We start from the raw sequence: 17,918 nt of genomic DNA on the forward strand, positions 1-17,918 counted from the left end.
GAGAGAGACAGAGAGAATGCAGAGGGAGTAGACTTTCTGCTGAGGAGAGAGCCTGATGCAGGGCTGGATCCCAGGACCCTGGGATCATGACCTGAACCGAAGGCAGACGCTTAACCAACTGAGCCACCCAGGTGTCCCTCAAAGAGAAGCTCTGAACTACCCATTTCACTACTGCAAGCTAAGATGTCAACCCACCCTTGAAACCATACACTCCAACACTTTATCACTGAACAAAAACCCTACAATACTGTCTTCGGTTTTCACTCTACTTTTCAAGTTTGATTATAAACACATCTTACCAGGGGTGCCTGAATGGCTCAGTCGGTTAAGCATCTGACTTTTGATCTTAACTCAGGTCTTCATCTCAGAGTCATGGGTTCAAATCCCACCTCGGGCTCTCTGCTTGAAATTCTCTCTCCCCTTTCTCCAGCCCCTCCTCCATTGCACTTTCTCTCTAAAATAAATATATCTTTTTTTAAAAAAGATTTTACTTATTTATTTGCGAGAGAGAAAGCATGAGAGGGGGGAGGGGCAGAGGGAGACTCCCTGCTGAGCAGGGAGCCTGATGCGGGACTCAATCCCGGGACTCCAGGATCATGCTGGACTACATTCTGTCCCACCTTTTGTTTTCTCCATAAAAACATTTCCTTAGTGGCACTGGGTGCGTGCTGCTGATCACATCAAGTAGCACATCATGTAGCACTGTCCTTGCCTTTTTTTTATTTTATTTAATAGTAAATGTTAAAAACAATCAGAAGGTTTTGGTGCTATGAGCCTCCATTTAAAATTTCCCCATCATCCTTGACCTAATGACTCAGTTCTAGCAGCCTTCAAGATCACTACCTAGCCCCCATGTTTAGTTCCTCCTCAACAGGGCACATGCGTGGTCCACAGGTATTCAGGAGCTTTTTCACTCAGGACAGAATCAGCATAAAAAAATTTCCAGAACAGGGGTGCCTGGGTAGTTCAGTCGGTTTAGCGGCTGCCTTCAGCTCAGGTCATAATCCTGGGGTCCTGGGATCGAGCCCCACATCGGGCTCCCTGCTCAGTGGGGAGTCTGCTTTTCCCTCTCCCCACTGCTCGTGCTCTCTCTCTCAAATATATAAAAACTTAAAAAAAAAAAATCCCCAGAATAACCTTACAAGTTGAAGTCACACTTAAACTCTTTTTGTTTGAAGTTTAATAAGTAAAAAGCATTGATGTTAAAGCAAACACCCCCCCCAAAACAGGAACACACTCAATTAGTAAACAAGATGCTACTCCAGATTTGTAGTTTTTTCTAAACAGTTCATTGTTTTTGTTTTTTTCAAGATTTTATTTATTTATTTGACAGAGACACAGCAAGAGAGGGAACACACGCAGGGGGAGTGGGAGAGGGAGAAGCAGGTTTCCTGCCAAGCAGGGAGCCCAATGTGGGGCTCGATCCCAGGACCCTGGGACCATGACCTGAGCCAAAGGCAGACGCCAAAGGACTGCGCCACCCAGGCACCACTAAATAGTTCATTGTTACAGTTTCCTCTAGAGTAGATGTTAAGAGGTCAGAACCTCTCTGAGAAGAGGAAGCAGGCACATTGGCCAAGCCCTGTTACCCCTGGAAATCACACCATTACTAACAAGACACGTGCGTCAAGTTAGGATTTGTGCTCTACTTGTTCTTCCCTAGTCAAATCCAGCCTCAAAAGATGAAGGACATTATTTGTCATACATGGTCATGGGGTGTTGCTGTTGGTTTGCTCATGTGTTTTCAATATGTGTGGGTGTGATTTAGACTACAGAGGCGCCTTCCAGTTTAAAAGGAGAGAAAATAGTGAGCTCCTTATAACACACCATGTATGTCAATTAAAACCACATTCCTGCCTCACTGCATGAACCCAAAGAGAGGAAAGCACAGTAAATATAGAATGGCTGGCTATAGAAGAAATGGAAAAGATGTGGGGAATGTGGCGGGGGGGAGCCAAACAAGAAAAGGGTCTTGCACAGACAATGATAAAATGCTATGAACTAAATATTTTACACACACACACACACACACACACACACACACACACCCCAGCTACTGCAAGACTGTTGAAAAATCCTTATACTTACATTATCCTCTGTCCCATAAAACTATCTGGATCCGTGGCAGTGTAGGATGTGATTTCCAGGCCCACACCAAAGTCTTCAGGTATTTCCACTGTCTTTGGACAAGGCACAAAGACGGGGGCTTCATTCACATCCTCCACGTCCACAGTGACGGTGGCTGTGGAGGTGGAGAGAATGACCTCAAATGGGGCTACATTCACCACGGTCACGTACAGAATATACTGCTGCTTGGCCTCGAAATCCAAGCCCTAAGGAGCAAAGAAGAAAGGAGTTAAAAAAATATATTTTATGTTAGTATAAAAAAAAAAAAAAGATTACATCCTTAACTATTGCTGTTGACCAGCAATATCTTCATGGTTCTCCAATCTAGCTGTGTTAGGAAGAAGTAACTTGGGAAGTTCTGAAGAAAATGAAGGCCTGCACCCTAACCCAGCAAACAATAATCTCTGGGGGTGGGGCCTGGCCGTGGATGTTTTTCAAAAGCTAACAGGCAACCATATTCAAGACGAGAACCCTAGCAGAAGAATAAAAATGAGCTATGTACGTGAAGCCTCAAACAGCAAAACCCAGCAAACAAACACTAGTACCTTAAGTCTTTTATTATCCAAGACCAGTAAGAATGTTGATATACCATGTGACGTGTTGTCCATGTGACAGCAGATGGACAGAAGACCCTGCTTCTGACCACACCGATCTCAAGTTTAGTGACAACATGAAGTTCAGAATCAGCCAACAAGGTCAGAGCCCAGGTGAGCCATTTCCTAGCTGTGTGGTTCAGGCAAATTAACTTCTGGATCTGTTTCCACACCCAAATACATAGGAAAAGGAACTGCTTCATAGAGTTGCTGTAAGGAATAAACTGGGAACTTTTATGATGGACTTTGTGTACGGTAGGGGCTCATTTTACTGGCTTCTTTCTTTTGTTGGTAGCATAGAAAATGTTGACATCCAATATTCAGTGGGAGATAAGGTTATGCAGTAAGTGATGCAAGGATGGATGGTTTTGCTCACTTGCTCAATAAGGAGGTCTAAGTTTGGGGGCTAATCCAGAGATCCACTAACTCTGACTAACTTCGACAAAGAAATCACCCAACTTCTTAGTTTTCAAGTTTCCAAGACATCTTTCAAAAAGTCATTTGTCCCACTTCTAAAATAATCCAGCAAAATGGCAGAGACCAGTAAGCCATTTTTCCTCTCATTTGCAAAATGGATATGGGGCAAATGTTTCAGGGAGAAAGTCTTTTAAAACAGATGGTACTTTCTTTCTCCTCAATTTCAAGAAGCTGCGTAGGAGCGTCTCACATGTGCCTAAAGAGTTGCTGCAAACCCCAAATGGCCCACCAGAACCTGGGAAAGCTGCCCACCCCTAGCCCACCAATGCCATGCTAATCTACATCTTAGAAGACACCAAGGGACAAGGGAGTGGGCAGCTAGCTGAGATGTCGGTTTCTGCATCTTGCCAGGCACCATACAAACCTTAGCTGTTTTCAAAATGCCGTCGTTGGTTACTGGGTCTGTGGTGACAACAAATTGCTCATTGTTATTGTTCAATATGGTGTACACAGCCTGCCATGCTGGGGTATTGGGGACATCGTCATCAGTCACTTTGAGTACGGTGATTTCAACGTTAGCCTTGTTCTCAGGCACCTGCCCCTGGTACTAAAGAGGAAAGGAAAAGATGGGTCACTTATGACATCCTGAGACCTAATAGATGAGCCAGGTCGATAAGGGCTAAAGAAATCCTTTCTGAGCCCAAGATTCAAGGAGAGTCTTGGAGGAAGTACCCATTCCACCAGTAGAGCCCCTATTTCCTGTTGGGGGAGCAGCCAATACTACTCAAGATGCATCATCCTTCAAGACTACCTGAGTTGGCTTTTTAAGGACCTGGCTACCTGAGCCCCTCAGCACACTCTGGCCCAGTTGCTGACTGTGATCTTAATCAAACTCAAGACACTGTGGCTTATCCATCATTCCCTCTTCTTCCATCATTCCCAGTGGTACCAATGATTTCCATAAAACAGAAGTCTGGTCAGTATAGTCCTCTGCTTAAAACCCTTGATGATGTCCCCTTGCACTCAGGATAAATTCTAAAATTCTTTCCTCCATCTACAAGGTCCTGTAGGACCCAACCTCCTTTGGTTCACTACACAGACTGTTTTTCAGTTCTTGAAAACTTTTTATTGATTCAGAGCATTTTGCATATGGTGATCCCTCTGCCTAGAACACTCTTCCACTGTCCCCTGTCCCACATTTGACAACCTCCTTTCAGGTCTTATTTTTTTTATCCTGGTTATTTTGTATTTTATTAGACTGATGTACCTTTCACCATTTCTTGAGACGTAAAGCGAACAATATTGAAGGGAGTAAAGCCATCCACAAATTTACTGAGTAAACTAGAAAGGTACGTAAAACTTTGGGCTGGAATCGAGGGAAAAACCTGTTCTGAGCTGAAGGGAGGTCCTTGGTTTCGAACAAAAATCTCCTAAAGGCTCTACTAAGACAAGGGTCAGTTTATAGAAAAACTACGAATTGCACAGAAGCCCATTAGGCAAAAAAAATGGGCAGGATAGAAGGCCATGGGCTGTGGGGGCAGCCGGTCTGTGGCAGGGATGGCTGGGCTAGAGACTGCAGTCCAGGTCCAGGACCTGCAGGTAAGGAGCAGGCTGGAAGTAGGCTAGATGCAGAGATCAGGGCGTTCACCCAAAGCGCAGGCTTTCTACTTGGCCTCTAGAATGCTGATGCAGAGGCCTCAGACAAGGCCTTTCATGTCTTACTATAAATGTTCTAGGCTTTGTGAAGCCTTCTTGTACTCACAATACCTGGGTTAGGGGGGCAGACACGGCTAACTGCCTAGTAAATAACCACTCGCCCCTTCTTCACGAACTATATTGTTGGGGGCAACAATGTGCCCAAACAAAATATTTTATTTCTGGTCATCTTCTAAGACAGCAGTTGCTAATAAGAGGTTAAGGAAACTTGTGGGAGGAGTCTGCACAGAAGTGAGAGGCCTTGACTGAGCAGCAATGCCTTTTGCTCCCCATGCCCTTGCCTCCTTCCTGAAGGAAGCACAGGGGCCACCGAGGATCGAAGCCATGCACCAGTGATGGTGGGACAGCAAGACGGAGGAGGTTCCGTTAACAGTGTAGATACTCTAGCTCTAGGTTTTTTGTGACACGAGAGAAAGTTTACCCTATTTGTTTAAGGCAGAGTCAAATCTCTGTTACTAACCACTGAGCTTATTTCTAACGAACATATTAAGATTTATTAAGAGCTTTTTCGTGTAACTTTTAATACCTTCTCATCTTCTTTTAATATAATTGTACACAATAATTTGTACAGGTTGTCAAAACATCTCCCTAGCTAGACTATCAACTCCATTGAGAGCAGAATCTTTGTCTTGTTGTGATAATATCTCCAGTGTATAACACAATTCCTGTGTGATAAACTTAGAAAGTATTTGCTCAGTGAATAAACAAAACCTGGTAAGATTTGCTACCAAGATGTACAACATGAGGACATGAATTCAAAAGGTGCCTTTAAAAACAAAACAAAACAAAAAACCCTACTCATCTCTGCACCCAACATGGGGCTTGAACTCACAACCCCAAGATCAAGAGGCGCATGCTTCACGGACTGAGCCAGCCAGGCACCCATAGGTGCCATTTACAACTCTGCAAACCTGTGTCAGTAGGGCCTGTGCTGAGGATGACAGATAAGATTGGCATCCCAATTGGCTTGCTTCTTTAAAGCTCGCTAGTATGGGGCAAGTTTTCAAAGGGTTCACCCATGAGCAGTTGCGAAACAACAGAGGCCTTTCTTTGGAAACCGTCCAGGGGTCTGCAGAATTACCGTGGTGGGTTTGAAGACGGGGGGGTTATCGTTGATGTCAGTGACTGTGATCACAGCTGTTGCGGTGGTACTTAAGCCTTCACCTTGCAGGTCAGCAGCCTCAACCACCAGGCTGTATGTGGGAATACTCTGCAGAGATCAAACACATGTGAGTCAGGACCAACAGCCACATCAAGCCCAGCCCAGAGCATGGGAACGGTTTATTTGATCATCTGCTTCAATGCCAGCCTGCTTTCTAGGTACAAAACCTCTAGAGAGCTGTTTAGATGCAAAGCTCAGACCATAAACACAGTACGTGGCAACCGGCCTCAGAAGAGTTTTACATTGTCCATGTGATTTAGCTGATGTCTATTTGCCCTCAACAGCCTCAAGACCCTCTTCACCCCTGACCTCCCGGTCCAGCCCGGTGGTGAGCACGCTGATAACTCCTTTGTCCTTGTTGATAGTGAACATCATGCCGTTAGGCAGGAGGGGCTCTTGGGTGACGATGCGGTAAGCAATGGCGGCGTTGTAGGTGTTCTCATCGTCATCCGCATCTGTGGCTGTGACCTGCATCACGGAGGTGCCTGCAAGTGCCGAGGGAGAGAAAGATTCAGTTAAGCTGCACTTTGGATTCTGGTCAACATGGCTGTCCAGAGTGTTAAAGGAGGAGCCCCAGGAAATGGTACCATGTTATGGCTCCTCCATTCTCTAATTTCCAAAATTTTTACCAAAATGGTAGGGGAGGAAGAAAGCATTCCACCCCCTGAGCAGTGTTCCAAGGACTTGGCTTTTCCAACAATTTTGGATGGAGGCTGGAGGTGAGGAGGATGGAGAATAAATAAACTGAAACCCTGTGCCTTGTCTCCCATCCCGAGTGAATGAGGTGGAAAAGAGGAAAAAATCCCACCAATATCCACAACTGGCTTCTCAGGCCCAGCTTCATCACAGAGAATGGTCATTTGCGATCACAGCCTTCAAGGTGGCAGAGAATACTTATAGTACCTCTGACTGTCAAAGGGCCAGTGCCCACGACATCGACAATTCCTTACGGCTCCACGGGAAAAGGACAAATAGCCCAAGGGGAAAAGGAGCAAAAGACGTGAAGAGACAAGTCATAAAGAAGAAACCCAGATGGCCAGCCAACATAGAAAATGTTTATTAGCCCACTAATAAATCAGGGAAAGGCCATTTAAAATTGTACGAGATACAACTGCACAATCAACAAAGCTAAAATGTCTTAACAATTCTAGGATATTGACTGCTGGTAGGAGCGTTAAGTGGTTCAACCACTTTGGAAAGCAGCCTGTCACCATGTGGACACACTGAGTAGTATAGTAGTATACATACCGTATGTTACCGAGCAAGCTGCCCTCACAGATATACACCCTAGAAAAGCCTTCTGTGTACACATCAGGTAATATATTAAAAAAATGTTCTGAGAACACTACTTCTAATAACAAGAAACTGAAACAAACTCAATTCCCATCAACAGAGGAATAAAGTGCTTTATATAAATATAAAAATACTGAATACGATGCAGCAATGAGAACAAATGAATGACCTTGGGCTGCTATGGGCACCAACATGAAGAACTTTTATGTACATAAAGCTGAGTGAGAGAAGCACACCAGAAATACACGTGAGGTGTGATTCCACGTGTACAAAGTTTGAAAACATGCAAAAAAACCCGGATATTACTGAGGGGTAAATATACACATGATAAAGGAAAGCAAAGGAATGATTGCCAAAGTCAGGGCAGTGGCTACATTTACAGGGAAGAAAAAAGAATGTGTTCAGGAATGGCAAAGATCTGTTTCTTAATCAGGGAAGGTTCTTAAACTGCTCCTTTTTGGGAGGTGGGGGTGGGAGGGTGGTGAGCTCTATGCCCAATGTGGGGCTTGAACCCACAGCCCCAAGATCAAGAGTCGCATGCTCTACTGACTGAGCCACCCAGGCACCCTTCTTAAACTTTTTTTTTTTAAGATTATTTACTGATTTACTTTATTTATTATTTATTTATCTGACAGAGTGAGAAGAGAGCACAAGCAGGGGGAGCAGCAGAGGGAGAGGGAGAAGTAGGCTCCCTGCTGAGCAGGAAGCCCGACGCAGGGCTTGATTCCAGGACTCCTATTTTATAATACACATTTCTGTAGAATGGATGTTTTACACACACACACACACACACACACTCTCTCTCTCTCTCTCACTGGCTTCCAAAGAAGTTCTGTTCCTAGGAAGGACCTGACCCCAAACACAAGTCCCAACACTTTGAGGTCCAAAGAATCTAAGTGTCCTTCTGGGTATTCAGCTCTTCGAGACTGGGCATACCTGGAAGAGCACCTTCCATGACAGATCCTTCAAAGACCTGCTGGGTGAACTCGGGCTTGTTGTCATTCTGATCTGTCACCGTGATCACGATCTCCATTGGGTCTTCCACTGCATTCCCATTAGAAGACACGGCGTGAGAGTAGAGCTGTAACAGCCAAGCGAGGGTTACTTGGGCCCCAAGAAGGAGGAAGAAATGCGAGAAGTCGTATGACTAGAACTCCAGCTGGCCTCCACTCCCTCCCACTCTCCAAGACCCAAGGATGGACAGCCCCCCGCCCCCCGCAGAGAACTTTTCTCACACATGTGAGAACATGTGCTGCTGCTTCAGGGATGTCATGACACTGGTTGAGGTCATGATATGTAAAGACTCATGGGCTGCAGAACACACCCACCAGGTGAGAGCTCCCATTTCCCACAGGAGGGCTGGGGAGCCAGGCCTAAAACATTCTTGTTCCTAGCAGGGTAAAATTTCCTCTGTTGGCTGTTCTAGTCGAGTGTGTCTCCCAGATTTTTCTGCATTTTGGCCTCAATGCATTACCCCCCCACCAGCTCTGCAAGCTCACACTGCTACCAAGGCCCAGGAATGGCTTTTGCTTCCCAACATCATAAATGGCCTCTTCCTCTGGGTCAGGGACTTTCAGCCCCAAGAGTAAGTTGTTATCTTGGGTCTAAACTCATGTATGATCCTAAGGTTTCTCCTTTCTTTATTCCCAATGGGGGAAAAAAATCAACACCCCTTCCCCTATTTTTCCAGATTCTCCTGTCATCTCCCCTTGTCAACAGGTGTAGAGGTATCCAATTAAGCCTCACATGTCCAGAGCATCTGACCTAGGGATCCAACATGGGTTGACCAAAAAATTTTGGAAGGATATGACCCCCTATTAGCATGCTTCTGAGAGATACTCACAATGTACTTGGCAATTTGTTCTCTATCCAGAGGCTCTGTCACCTTCAGCCATCCTGTTTCTCTTTCAATAACAAACACACCAACAGGAGGTGTGTCAGCTCCTTGGCCAGTGATGCTGTAGAAAACCTTGATTTCTTTGTCCCTGTTAGATTTGATCTGAAGACCAAACAGAAACAAATAGAATTATCAAGGAAGGATCCAGACATTGGGGCTTTCCCCCCTTTTTCATCTAGGTCCTTCTCTGCCAAACTGCTCCCAGAGAAATAGAAAACTTCCTTCTCTACCTGAACCAGATTTTTAGGAAATGGGCCTTTCTCATTTTCAGGGCAGCTGATAGGAGGGATAACCCAGTCTCTCTTCTGTCTTCTAAGACCATGCTGGGAGTTGGGAAACATGAGCACTTCTGTCTGGGCTTCAGAGAGAGCGTCCTAAAAGGAAAGGAGATGAAGAACAAAATCAGGTAATTCAGGATAGTTAATACAGGCCAAACAGTCCCACCTAACCAGCCAGCATCTCCAGCCTTCTTGGGGGCCGGCGATGCTTTTAATTTAACAACGAAACACAACCCAATGAACTTCTCTGCCATATAATAAAGATGGTGTTCCCTTCTGATCCTTCTAATGTCCAGAGTTCAAGTAATCATTATGTATACACAATTATACGTTTGAGGGTTAAGTATTATTTTGCAAATTATTTCAAGCCTAAATATATTATACCTGTCATTTTTAGTAGAACATTACACCCTGATGATTTAATATGAGCTTATTCAACAACAGGATATGCAAGCGTTTCAATTTTCTTTTATGTTTTTCCTAGGGGCTTAGGTCCCCAAAGTGGAGCTCTCAGCCAAGATGAGTTAAGCTTTAGGAATTGGTACTAAGAACTACTTTGTGATCAATACAAATTCTTTAATCTCATTGTGTTGTTTTATCTGTTTGATTTCCATTTGTTCTAACAGAAGCTGTTGGGATGGGAACCAAAAACACCCTTTGAGATTTGTATTGAATGGTTTTCATGTGTGATAAAGATAATTTTATGCACACACAGGGAAATAAGATAGTGAAGATGGAAGAAAAATACCCTCCAAATTGTTTAAGTGCTTTAAAGTGATTAGCGGTAATACATGAAGGTTCTAGAGGGCAGTTCCATCTCCCACTCCCCACATAATCACTGATCACGGCTTGTCAAAGGCGATTCAAGCACTATTTCCTGACTTTTCAGATTTGATTCAAAATGCCTAAAATGCGGCCAGGCTCACGACTTCCCCCTGGGGCGGCAGCTCCCCTGCAAGACTATACCGACCCTGGCTGCTGGAGGAGCAGAGACCAGCAGGTCCTACCCCCCCCAACAGCCCCCCCGGGGCCAACTACCCACCCTCTTGGCCAGAACAGATGCAGCCACAGGTCCCACCACTCCATTACTAAGAGTTCATGCCCCCTGGTTCCTGCATGCCAAACCAAAGAGGGGGAGAAGGTCATGGCCCTGGAAAAGGACTGCCACAAACACTTGTGATTATGCGGGCTGCAGCAAAACCTCCACGAAGAATCCTCACCTCAAGGTACAACTGCGAACCCACAGAGGTGAGAGGCCCTCCCACTGTGACTGGGACGGCTGTGGGTGGAAATGCGCCCGCTCCGACCAACTGACCAGACACTAGGGCAAAACACAACGGGAACCGCACCCCCTCCAGCGCCAGAAGTCCCACCCGGCCTTCTCCAGGTCGGACCACCTCGCCTAACACATGAAGAGAAACTGTTAAAGCACAAAACAGTGGATATAACCTACCCTGCCAGAAGTGAATTCAGTGTTGATTTTATTTTTTATTTTTTTTACTTTTCACACTATCTCCCCAACTCCCCCCACCGGGGCGGGGGGAGGTGGTGAGGGGAGGAACCCAGCCAGAAAGCACTATAATCATGGTCAAGTTCCCAACAGCCCAACTTGTGAATTGGTAATCAGGAGACACAAGGAAACCAGAAGACAAATCAAAGAACCCATGGGGTCTGTGAGTGGATCTTCTGTCATTCCAATGTTAAATCCAACTTGAATATTCCTGCACTTACAAAATACCAAGGGGGTGACTGGAAGGTGTGGCTATCAGGGTATAAATTAGAGCCATGAGTTGGGGGGTGGGGAAGACCAGAATTCCCTTGAACTGTGTTTAGATGCAATATAAGTATAAAGATCACCTTGTATTCTCTTTGCCTTCTAAAACCCATTATTATGATATTAGAAGAAGAGGAAGAAATTCAGGTACAGAAAATGGGTTTTTATTTTTATTTTTTTAAAGATTTTATTTATTTATTTGACAGAGAGAGACACAGCGAGAGAAGGAACACAAGCAGGGGGAGTGGGAGAGGGAGAAGCAGGCCTCCCGCGGAGCAGGGAGCCCAATGTGGGGCTCGATCCCAGGACCCTGGGATCGTGACCTGAGCCAAAGGCAGACGCTTAACAACTGAGCCACCCAGGCGCCCCAGAAAATGGGTTTTTAATAACCTAAACGATGGTGCTCGGTGAGTCTTGGTTCTAAAGGTACCAAATGAGGAAGCTAAAGTTCTCAAACTGCTTCATACTTTGACAAGGAAAATCTATTTTTGTCTTCCGATCTACATTTATGACCTAAGTCAGGTAAATACACCTGGTTTGCTTCTTTAACATTTTTATGCAGACCGTCTGTTATGCACTGTGGTTTCAGATATACAATAATTTGTACAATGGTTTATTCCCAAGTATGCCTTAAGCAGAACAAATGTTTTTTTCTATATAGGTCCTTGCCTTAATAAATATGTAATATATATTATGAAAAATGCACAAGATGGACATAAGACAAGATATCATTACAGAATCCTTCCCAGTATTGCATTCCTGCATATCGGTTACACACACACCTGGGCTCCTAATGACTGTGGGGTCTCCATACTAGCTACAACTTACCCTTGAGTTTCTTTAACTTGACAGAGAAATACTCTTTTGCATAAACCACTGTCATTCACAGTTTTCTATACTATGTGTTTGAACTTAATCATGATACAACAAAAATGAAGGCAGGGGCAAAATTGGCAGAAGTAGGGAGGAAAAGTTTGAAAAACCAAGCTCAAATCTTGTCTTTTGGTCCTGAGAGCCTTCCACACACAGTTGTCCAGCAAGAACTCACCATGCTGAATTTACATAAATAATGGAATCAGTCGGAGACTTGAGTCAGGAAGTTATGTTAACACACTTCTACTACGTTCTTCATTTTTCTGGTCTATCCAATTACACCGGGGGAAAAGAATAGATGTATCAGGACTATTAAGTTCCTGCAACCTCAACAATCTTTGGGCAGAAAAACAGGAGACAGCCTGAAAGACCTTGGTACTTCCAACATGTTCCGTATTTTTAAGGCAGTACCAGGATACAACTAGAACAGCCTCCAGAGAGACATTTTGGTAGGAAGCACCATGGGAACAGTTGAGAAACTAGCAAAGGTGTCTGGCTTGGGTAACAATACCCAGAAACATTCTTGCCAAGAACTGGACAGACATATATCCTTTCATTCATGGCCAATTCACCCTTCTGTCCATTCAATATTTACAGGGCTCCTGGTGTGTGCCACGCACTAAGAATACAATGGGGAAGTATCTTGCGCAGATTACAGTCCAACAGAACTAAAGCTTCCCATTGATTCTTCTCCTCCCATCCCAAGACCCTCGCCCCACTAGAAACACAAAGAGTAAAATAAAACAGGGGGGGTGGGGATAGAGAAATATGTTAACTAAATTTTAAATTAAAATAATAAAAAGAGTAAAATAAAATGATCAGAGAATTGATCTCTTGTTCATTCTTCCTCCAAGACGACAATTAACAACTGCTGAGTACTTACTGCATGCCTAACACAGTTGCAGCATTTCACATGTATTAATTCATGCAGTCATTATTTTCTCAATGTTATAGGTAACCTCTCTCTGCTTGAAATTCCTTAAATGAACTCTCCCACAGCTACTCGGGTAGCAAGTGGTAGGACTATGATTCAATCCCAGACAGCGTCCACGCTCTTACCCACTATTCTTTATTACCGACAGAAAATGAAGATATTAACACTTTGCCATCATTCCACAGGATCCCTCCCCACCCAAACACAAAAAAATTCCCAGCAAGAATTAGTTCAATTAGACCAATGGTTCTCAAGTAGGGAGTGATTCCGCAACACCCCCCCTCCCCCAGCAGTTGCCATTGGCCATGTCTGGAAACATTTTTGGTTGTGATGACTAGGAGAGTGCTACTGGTATCTGTCTAGTGGGCTAAAGCCAGAGAGGCTGCTAAACATCACAACAACAACAACAACAAACTATCCAGCCCCAAATGTGAAAGGTGCCAAGGGTAGAGCACTCAGATTAGGCAAAAGACTTAAACCAACAGTGAACTTTCAAGAAACACTGCAACATACATGACGGCGGCGGTGGTGGTGGTGCTCGGCTGCCTTCAGTATAACTCTGGTGGAGAGCTTCCTGCGGCTGGAGTCCCAGGCATGGACTAGAAAATTCATCTCCGGTTTATGAAGGTGGAGAGGCCGCTTGACTGCAACCACACCATCTGTGCTCACTTTGAATCGTGTGTCATCAGCAATATAGGCTGTCCTTGGTTGACCGGTACATCCTTCAAAATTCACTGCAGGGCATAAATTAGTGATTAGGAAATGGGGCAGATTCAAGACAAGAGCATTCCTTCTCTCCAAAGTGAACTTGGGGGCACCTGGGTGGTTCAGTTGTTGGGCGTCTGCCTTCGGCTCAGGTCATGATCCCAGGGTCCCGAGATCGAGCCCCGCATCAGGCTCTCTGTTCAGCGGGGAATCTGCTTCTCCCTCTGCCCTTCACCTGCTTGTGCTCACTCTCGTGCGCGCACTCTCTCAAATAAATAAAATCTTAAAAAAAAAAAAAAAAACTTTGTTCACCCACCAAAAGCCTGACTCACACAAAACAGGCAGAAGCAAAACAAGCCAGAACAGAGAGATGGCAAAGTAGTCAATGTTATCAGGCTCTTCAGCATTCTAGGGGGACTGTTAATTGTGGTCTCTTTTTTTTTTTATCTACTTGTAAAGTGCAAACACTAACTTGTCTATAAAGTAACTTCTTTTCAAAAGCCAAAAAAGGGCCTCTCCTTCAGCTGGCTCTTGACAATATGAAAACAGACCACCAAGATAACAGAGACAGAATACTCAACTAAGTCCAAAAGTTAGAGACTACGGTACAGTGAGATGCTGCGGAGAGTCTACATTCAAATAATTGTTTATATTTCAAGAAACAGTGGCAGATAAGAGAGGCACATGGCATGATGGTTAAGAGTGGGCTCTGCGAGGAACTGGGTTCAAGTCCCAGCTCTGCTTATTATTAGCTTTGTGACCTTAGGCAAATTAACCTCCCTGTGCCTCAGTCTACCTAACTGTAGAATGAAGGTAACAAAGGCAACTACCTTGAGATGGAGATTCTCTTTCTCCCTCTAACCCTCCTCCCACTAGCATGGGCATATGCACTCTCTAAATAAAATCTTAAAAACAAAAAAAACGTTTAAAAACAAATGTAGCTTTGCTTAATCATTTATTCAACCCTCATGAGTATTCCACAAAAGACACTGATAACCGTAAATACTTGCTGAGTGCTGACTATGTGCTTTTTATCTAAGGCATACAGAGGTAATGCCTGCTTGCAATCTGACAGGGAAGAGAAACTGATCATTGTCGTTAGGTGAGATAATGAAAAGTTATCTTCAACCTGATGACACGGGGCAGCAAGATAAATGCAAAAGACGTAGAAGGACTACTTGGGTGGGGGAATGTTATGACCAATGACTTCGAAACTCTACTTCAAACTTTATAGCTATGGAGGTATTAAAACTTAACAACTACCAGGCGCCTGGGTGGCTCAGTTGGTTAAGCGACTGCCTTCGGCTCAGGTCATAATCCCGGAGTCCCGGGATCGAGTCCTGCATCGGGCTCCCTGCTCGGCAGGGAATCTGCTTCTCCCTCTGACCCAACCCCCTCTCATGCTCTCTCTCCCTCTCTCTCTCTCTCATTCTCTCAAATAAATAAATAACATTTAAAAAAAAAAAACTTAACAACTACCAATACCCAAAGCTGGAGATGTTGTGGTGAAAAATGTCTACACTAAACATCAGAATCCCAAAGGACCCAAGCTCCAGAGACTGTGCTGAGCTCTAAGGACAAACCTGTAAACAAGACAGACAATGCACCTGTTCTAACTGAGCTTACACTGTTGTGGAAAACATGGGCAAATACAGAAGCCAACCATTTTAACTAGTGACCAGTGCTAGGTATAAAGTAATTAAAGACAGTGATACAAGAGTGATGGGGGTGAGGGCACCTGGGTGGCTCAGTTGCTTAAGCATTCGGCTCTTGATCTCAGCTTTTTTTTTTTTTTTTAAGATTTTATTTATTTGAGAGAGAGAGAGTGAGTGGGGGAAGGAACAGAGGGAGAGGGACAAGCAGACTCCACCCTGAGCGTGGTGCCCAACACGGGTCTCGATCTCAGGACCCTGAGACCATGACCTGAACCAAAATCAAGAGGCAGAGGCTTAACCGACTGAGCCACCCAGGAGCCCCTCAGCTCAGGTCTTTATCTCAAGGTCATGAGTTCAAGCCCCACCTTGGGCTCCACACTGGGCATGGAGCCTACTTAAAAGAAAAAAAAAAAAAGTGATGGGGCAAGGGGGATTCAGAAAGGTATGGCTCATACTGGATGGTGAGAACAGGCCTCCCAAGGTGGAGGTGGTGGAGCTGAGACCTGAGGGGCCAAGTCTTGCAGAAGCCTGGCTCAAGAGCCAACCAGCAGAGGGAACAGCCGATTCACCAAAAGTTATTCTGGGAAACTCTCAAGGTGGCCTGTTTTCACCCCTTTCAAATACTTGCCCTTCATTTCTTCAGTGGAATTTCTATTTTGTCCAATTGATCTTTTATAAAAATTCCTGCTCTTGAATCTATTTTTACACGGCTAGACACCTCTACATTCATAAATATTGGGTCTCTGCCACAAAGCCCTAAATCCATCTTCCATACCTGGGCTGCAGTTTTCAGTTTCTTCCACCAGGGGCCACCCTTGCAAACGTTTCTGAAACCAACAGCCCCACCCTTGCCAGAGAAGCCAGTGACTGAGGTGGGACGGTGAACAGCACCATGATCATCCCCTTTTGAAGACTCAGGCTTAATTAAAGAGCTTAAGAAATTTGCCTGACATCCTATAACTAGTGAAGGGCAGAGCTGGGACTGGCCCTTAACCCGAGCTACTTAGTTTCATGATTAGAACCTTGGTTATTTTAAAGGATAGTTTTGCCTCCTAGCTAGAATCCAGGGAAATCTGGGGCCACCTTCTGCAGTAACTGGGAGGTGCAATCTAGCCAAACAGGGTTCAAAGGAAGGGAGCTGGGTCCTTTAAATAATCACCTATCCAACCCTTTCTCCTCCCTGTTTGCAAAAACAAAAATCAAAACCATGCCTCCACCCCTACCCTCACCTCTTAGGCTGGTTTTATAACTCACTTCCCAAACTTTAGGGGGTGAGGGTGGGGGTGGGGTGAGCAGGGGAAGGCTGTAGTAAAGGACAGAAGAGGGACAAGAAGAAAGGGTTGGTCTCCAAGTCTTGTGGCCAGATAATAAGCCCAGATTCCACCATGTTCCTGCAGAGTGGCCTTAAACAACACACTTAACCTCTCTGGGTCTCGGTTTTCCCTACTGGGACATGAAGGATACCGCCACGGATGGAGCCTACCTCTTCAGGGTTTTTGTGAAGATTAACAAAGACAGGGAATGTGATCACATTTTGAATGTGGAAGAGCAACGCGAGCAGAAAATGATAATTATTATTTCTGTGCATTTGGGTAGACAAGTATTTGCCCGAAGCCAAGTATTTGCTAAATGAACAGAGGAATCATAAAAATGACAAAAGAAATGCAAAGTCCTTGAAGGATGGGCAGATACTGCCTTTTATGTCTAACATAGGGATTCCATCTCAAACTAGCAAAACAAGATGTTTTTCAAATAACCCTCCCCCCCAACCCATCCCAGCAGAAGTAATAGGGCGACTTGCCAGTACTTGGGGGATTGTCACATAAACAGGGAGCAAGAGATACCTTTATTTATCACACCAGATTAATTCCTTCCCCCAGCTGGCCCCAATCTGGGTAATGATTTTATTTTTATTTATTCGAGAGAGAGAGAATGAGAGATAGAGAGCACGAGAGGGAAGAGGGTCAGAGGGAGAAGCAGACTCCCTGCCGAGCAGGGAGCCCGATGTGGGACTCGATCCCGGGACTCCAGGATCATGACCTGAGCCGAAGGCAGTCGCTTAACCGACTGAGCCACCCAGGCTCCCCCCAATCTGGGTAATGAAAGTTGAGACAAGCAGGACTGGCCTTGCAAAGGGTAGCAGCCTGAAAAATTGAAAATGGTTTTGCAAATAACTTTGATGCAAGGCACTTAACCTGTTCGGGGGCATCTTGTCTTAATGGTGGCTAAGCCCCACCCTTTGAGAAGTGACAAATAAGTGTGCGGAGCCCCAACCTGAATTTCCAGGTGCTCATTAAGGCCCATTATCTTTCTGGGCAACCCGATCCTCTGGGCTGATAAACCAGAAATTACAGGAAAAGATGAGGGAATCTCCAGCTCCGGAAAGGCTCTGGGAAACTTGCTTCACACCCCTGACAAAGTCCAGACAGTGTCTCAGTGACCACTACCACGGCCCAGGGAGTCGAACAAGAAGTGGGTACTATCAGTGTCCCCC

General features: G+C 44.9%; 1 protein-coding gene across 2 annotated transcripts in view; it reads right to left on the minus strand.

Moving 5' to 3' along the window:
* CDH1 (cadherin 1) overlaps positions 1-17,918 on the minus strand; it is a 77,987-nt gene that overhangs the window by 14,704 nt on the left and 45,365 nt on the right. For both annotated transcript variants that reach the window (XM_025889051.2, XM_073880078.1), the window contains 8 exons: positions 13,578-13,798; positions 9,436-9,579; positions 9,152-9,307; positions 8,245-8,389; positions 6,325-6,500; positions 5,935-6,063; positions 3,562-3,744; positions 2,089-2,333 (listed from right to left, as the gene is read on the minus strand). In XM_025889051.2, coding sequence (XP_025744836.1) covers positions 2,089-2,333; positions 3,562-3,744; positions 5,935-6,063; positions 6,325-6,500; positions 8,245-8,389; positions 9,152-9,307; positions 9,436-9,579; positions 13,578-13,798 — 1,399 coding nt within the window. The remainder of the gene's footprint in view (positions 1-2,088; positions 2,334-3,561; positions 3,745-5,934; positions 6,064-6,324; positions 6,501-8,244; positions 8,390-9,151; positions 9,308-9,435; positions 9,580-13,577; positions 13,799-17,918) is intronic.

The sequence above is a fragment of the Callorhinus ursinus genome, unplaced genomic scaffold (assembly GCF_003265705.2).
Source record: "Callorhinus ursinus isolate GAN/ISIS: 27379988/994484 unplaced genomic scaffold, GSC_fseal_2.0 scaffold37, whole genome shotgun sequence".
NCBI lineage: Eukaryota > Metazoa > Chordata > Mammalia > Carnivora > Otariidae > Callorhinus > Callorhinus ursinus.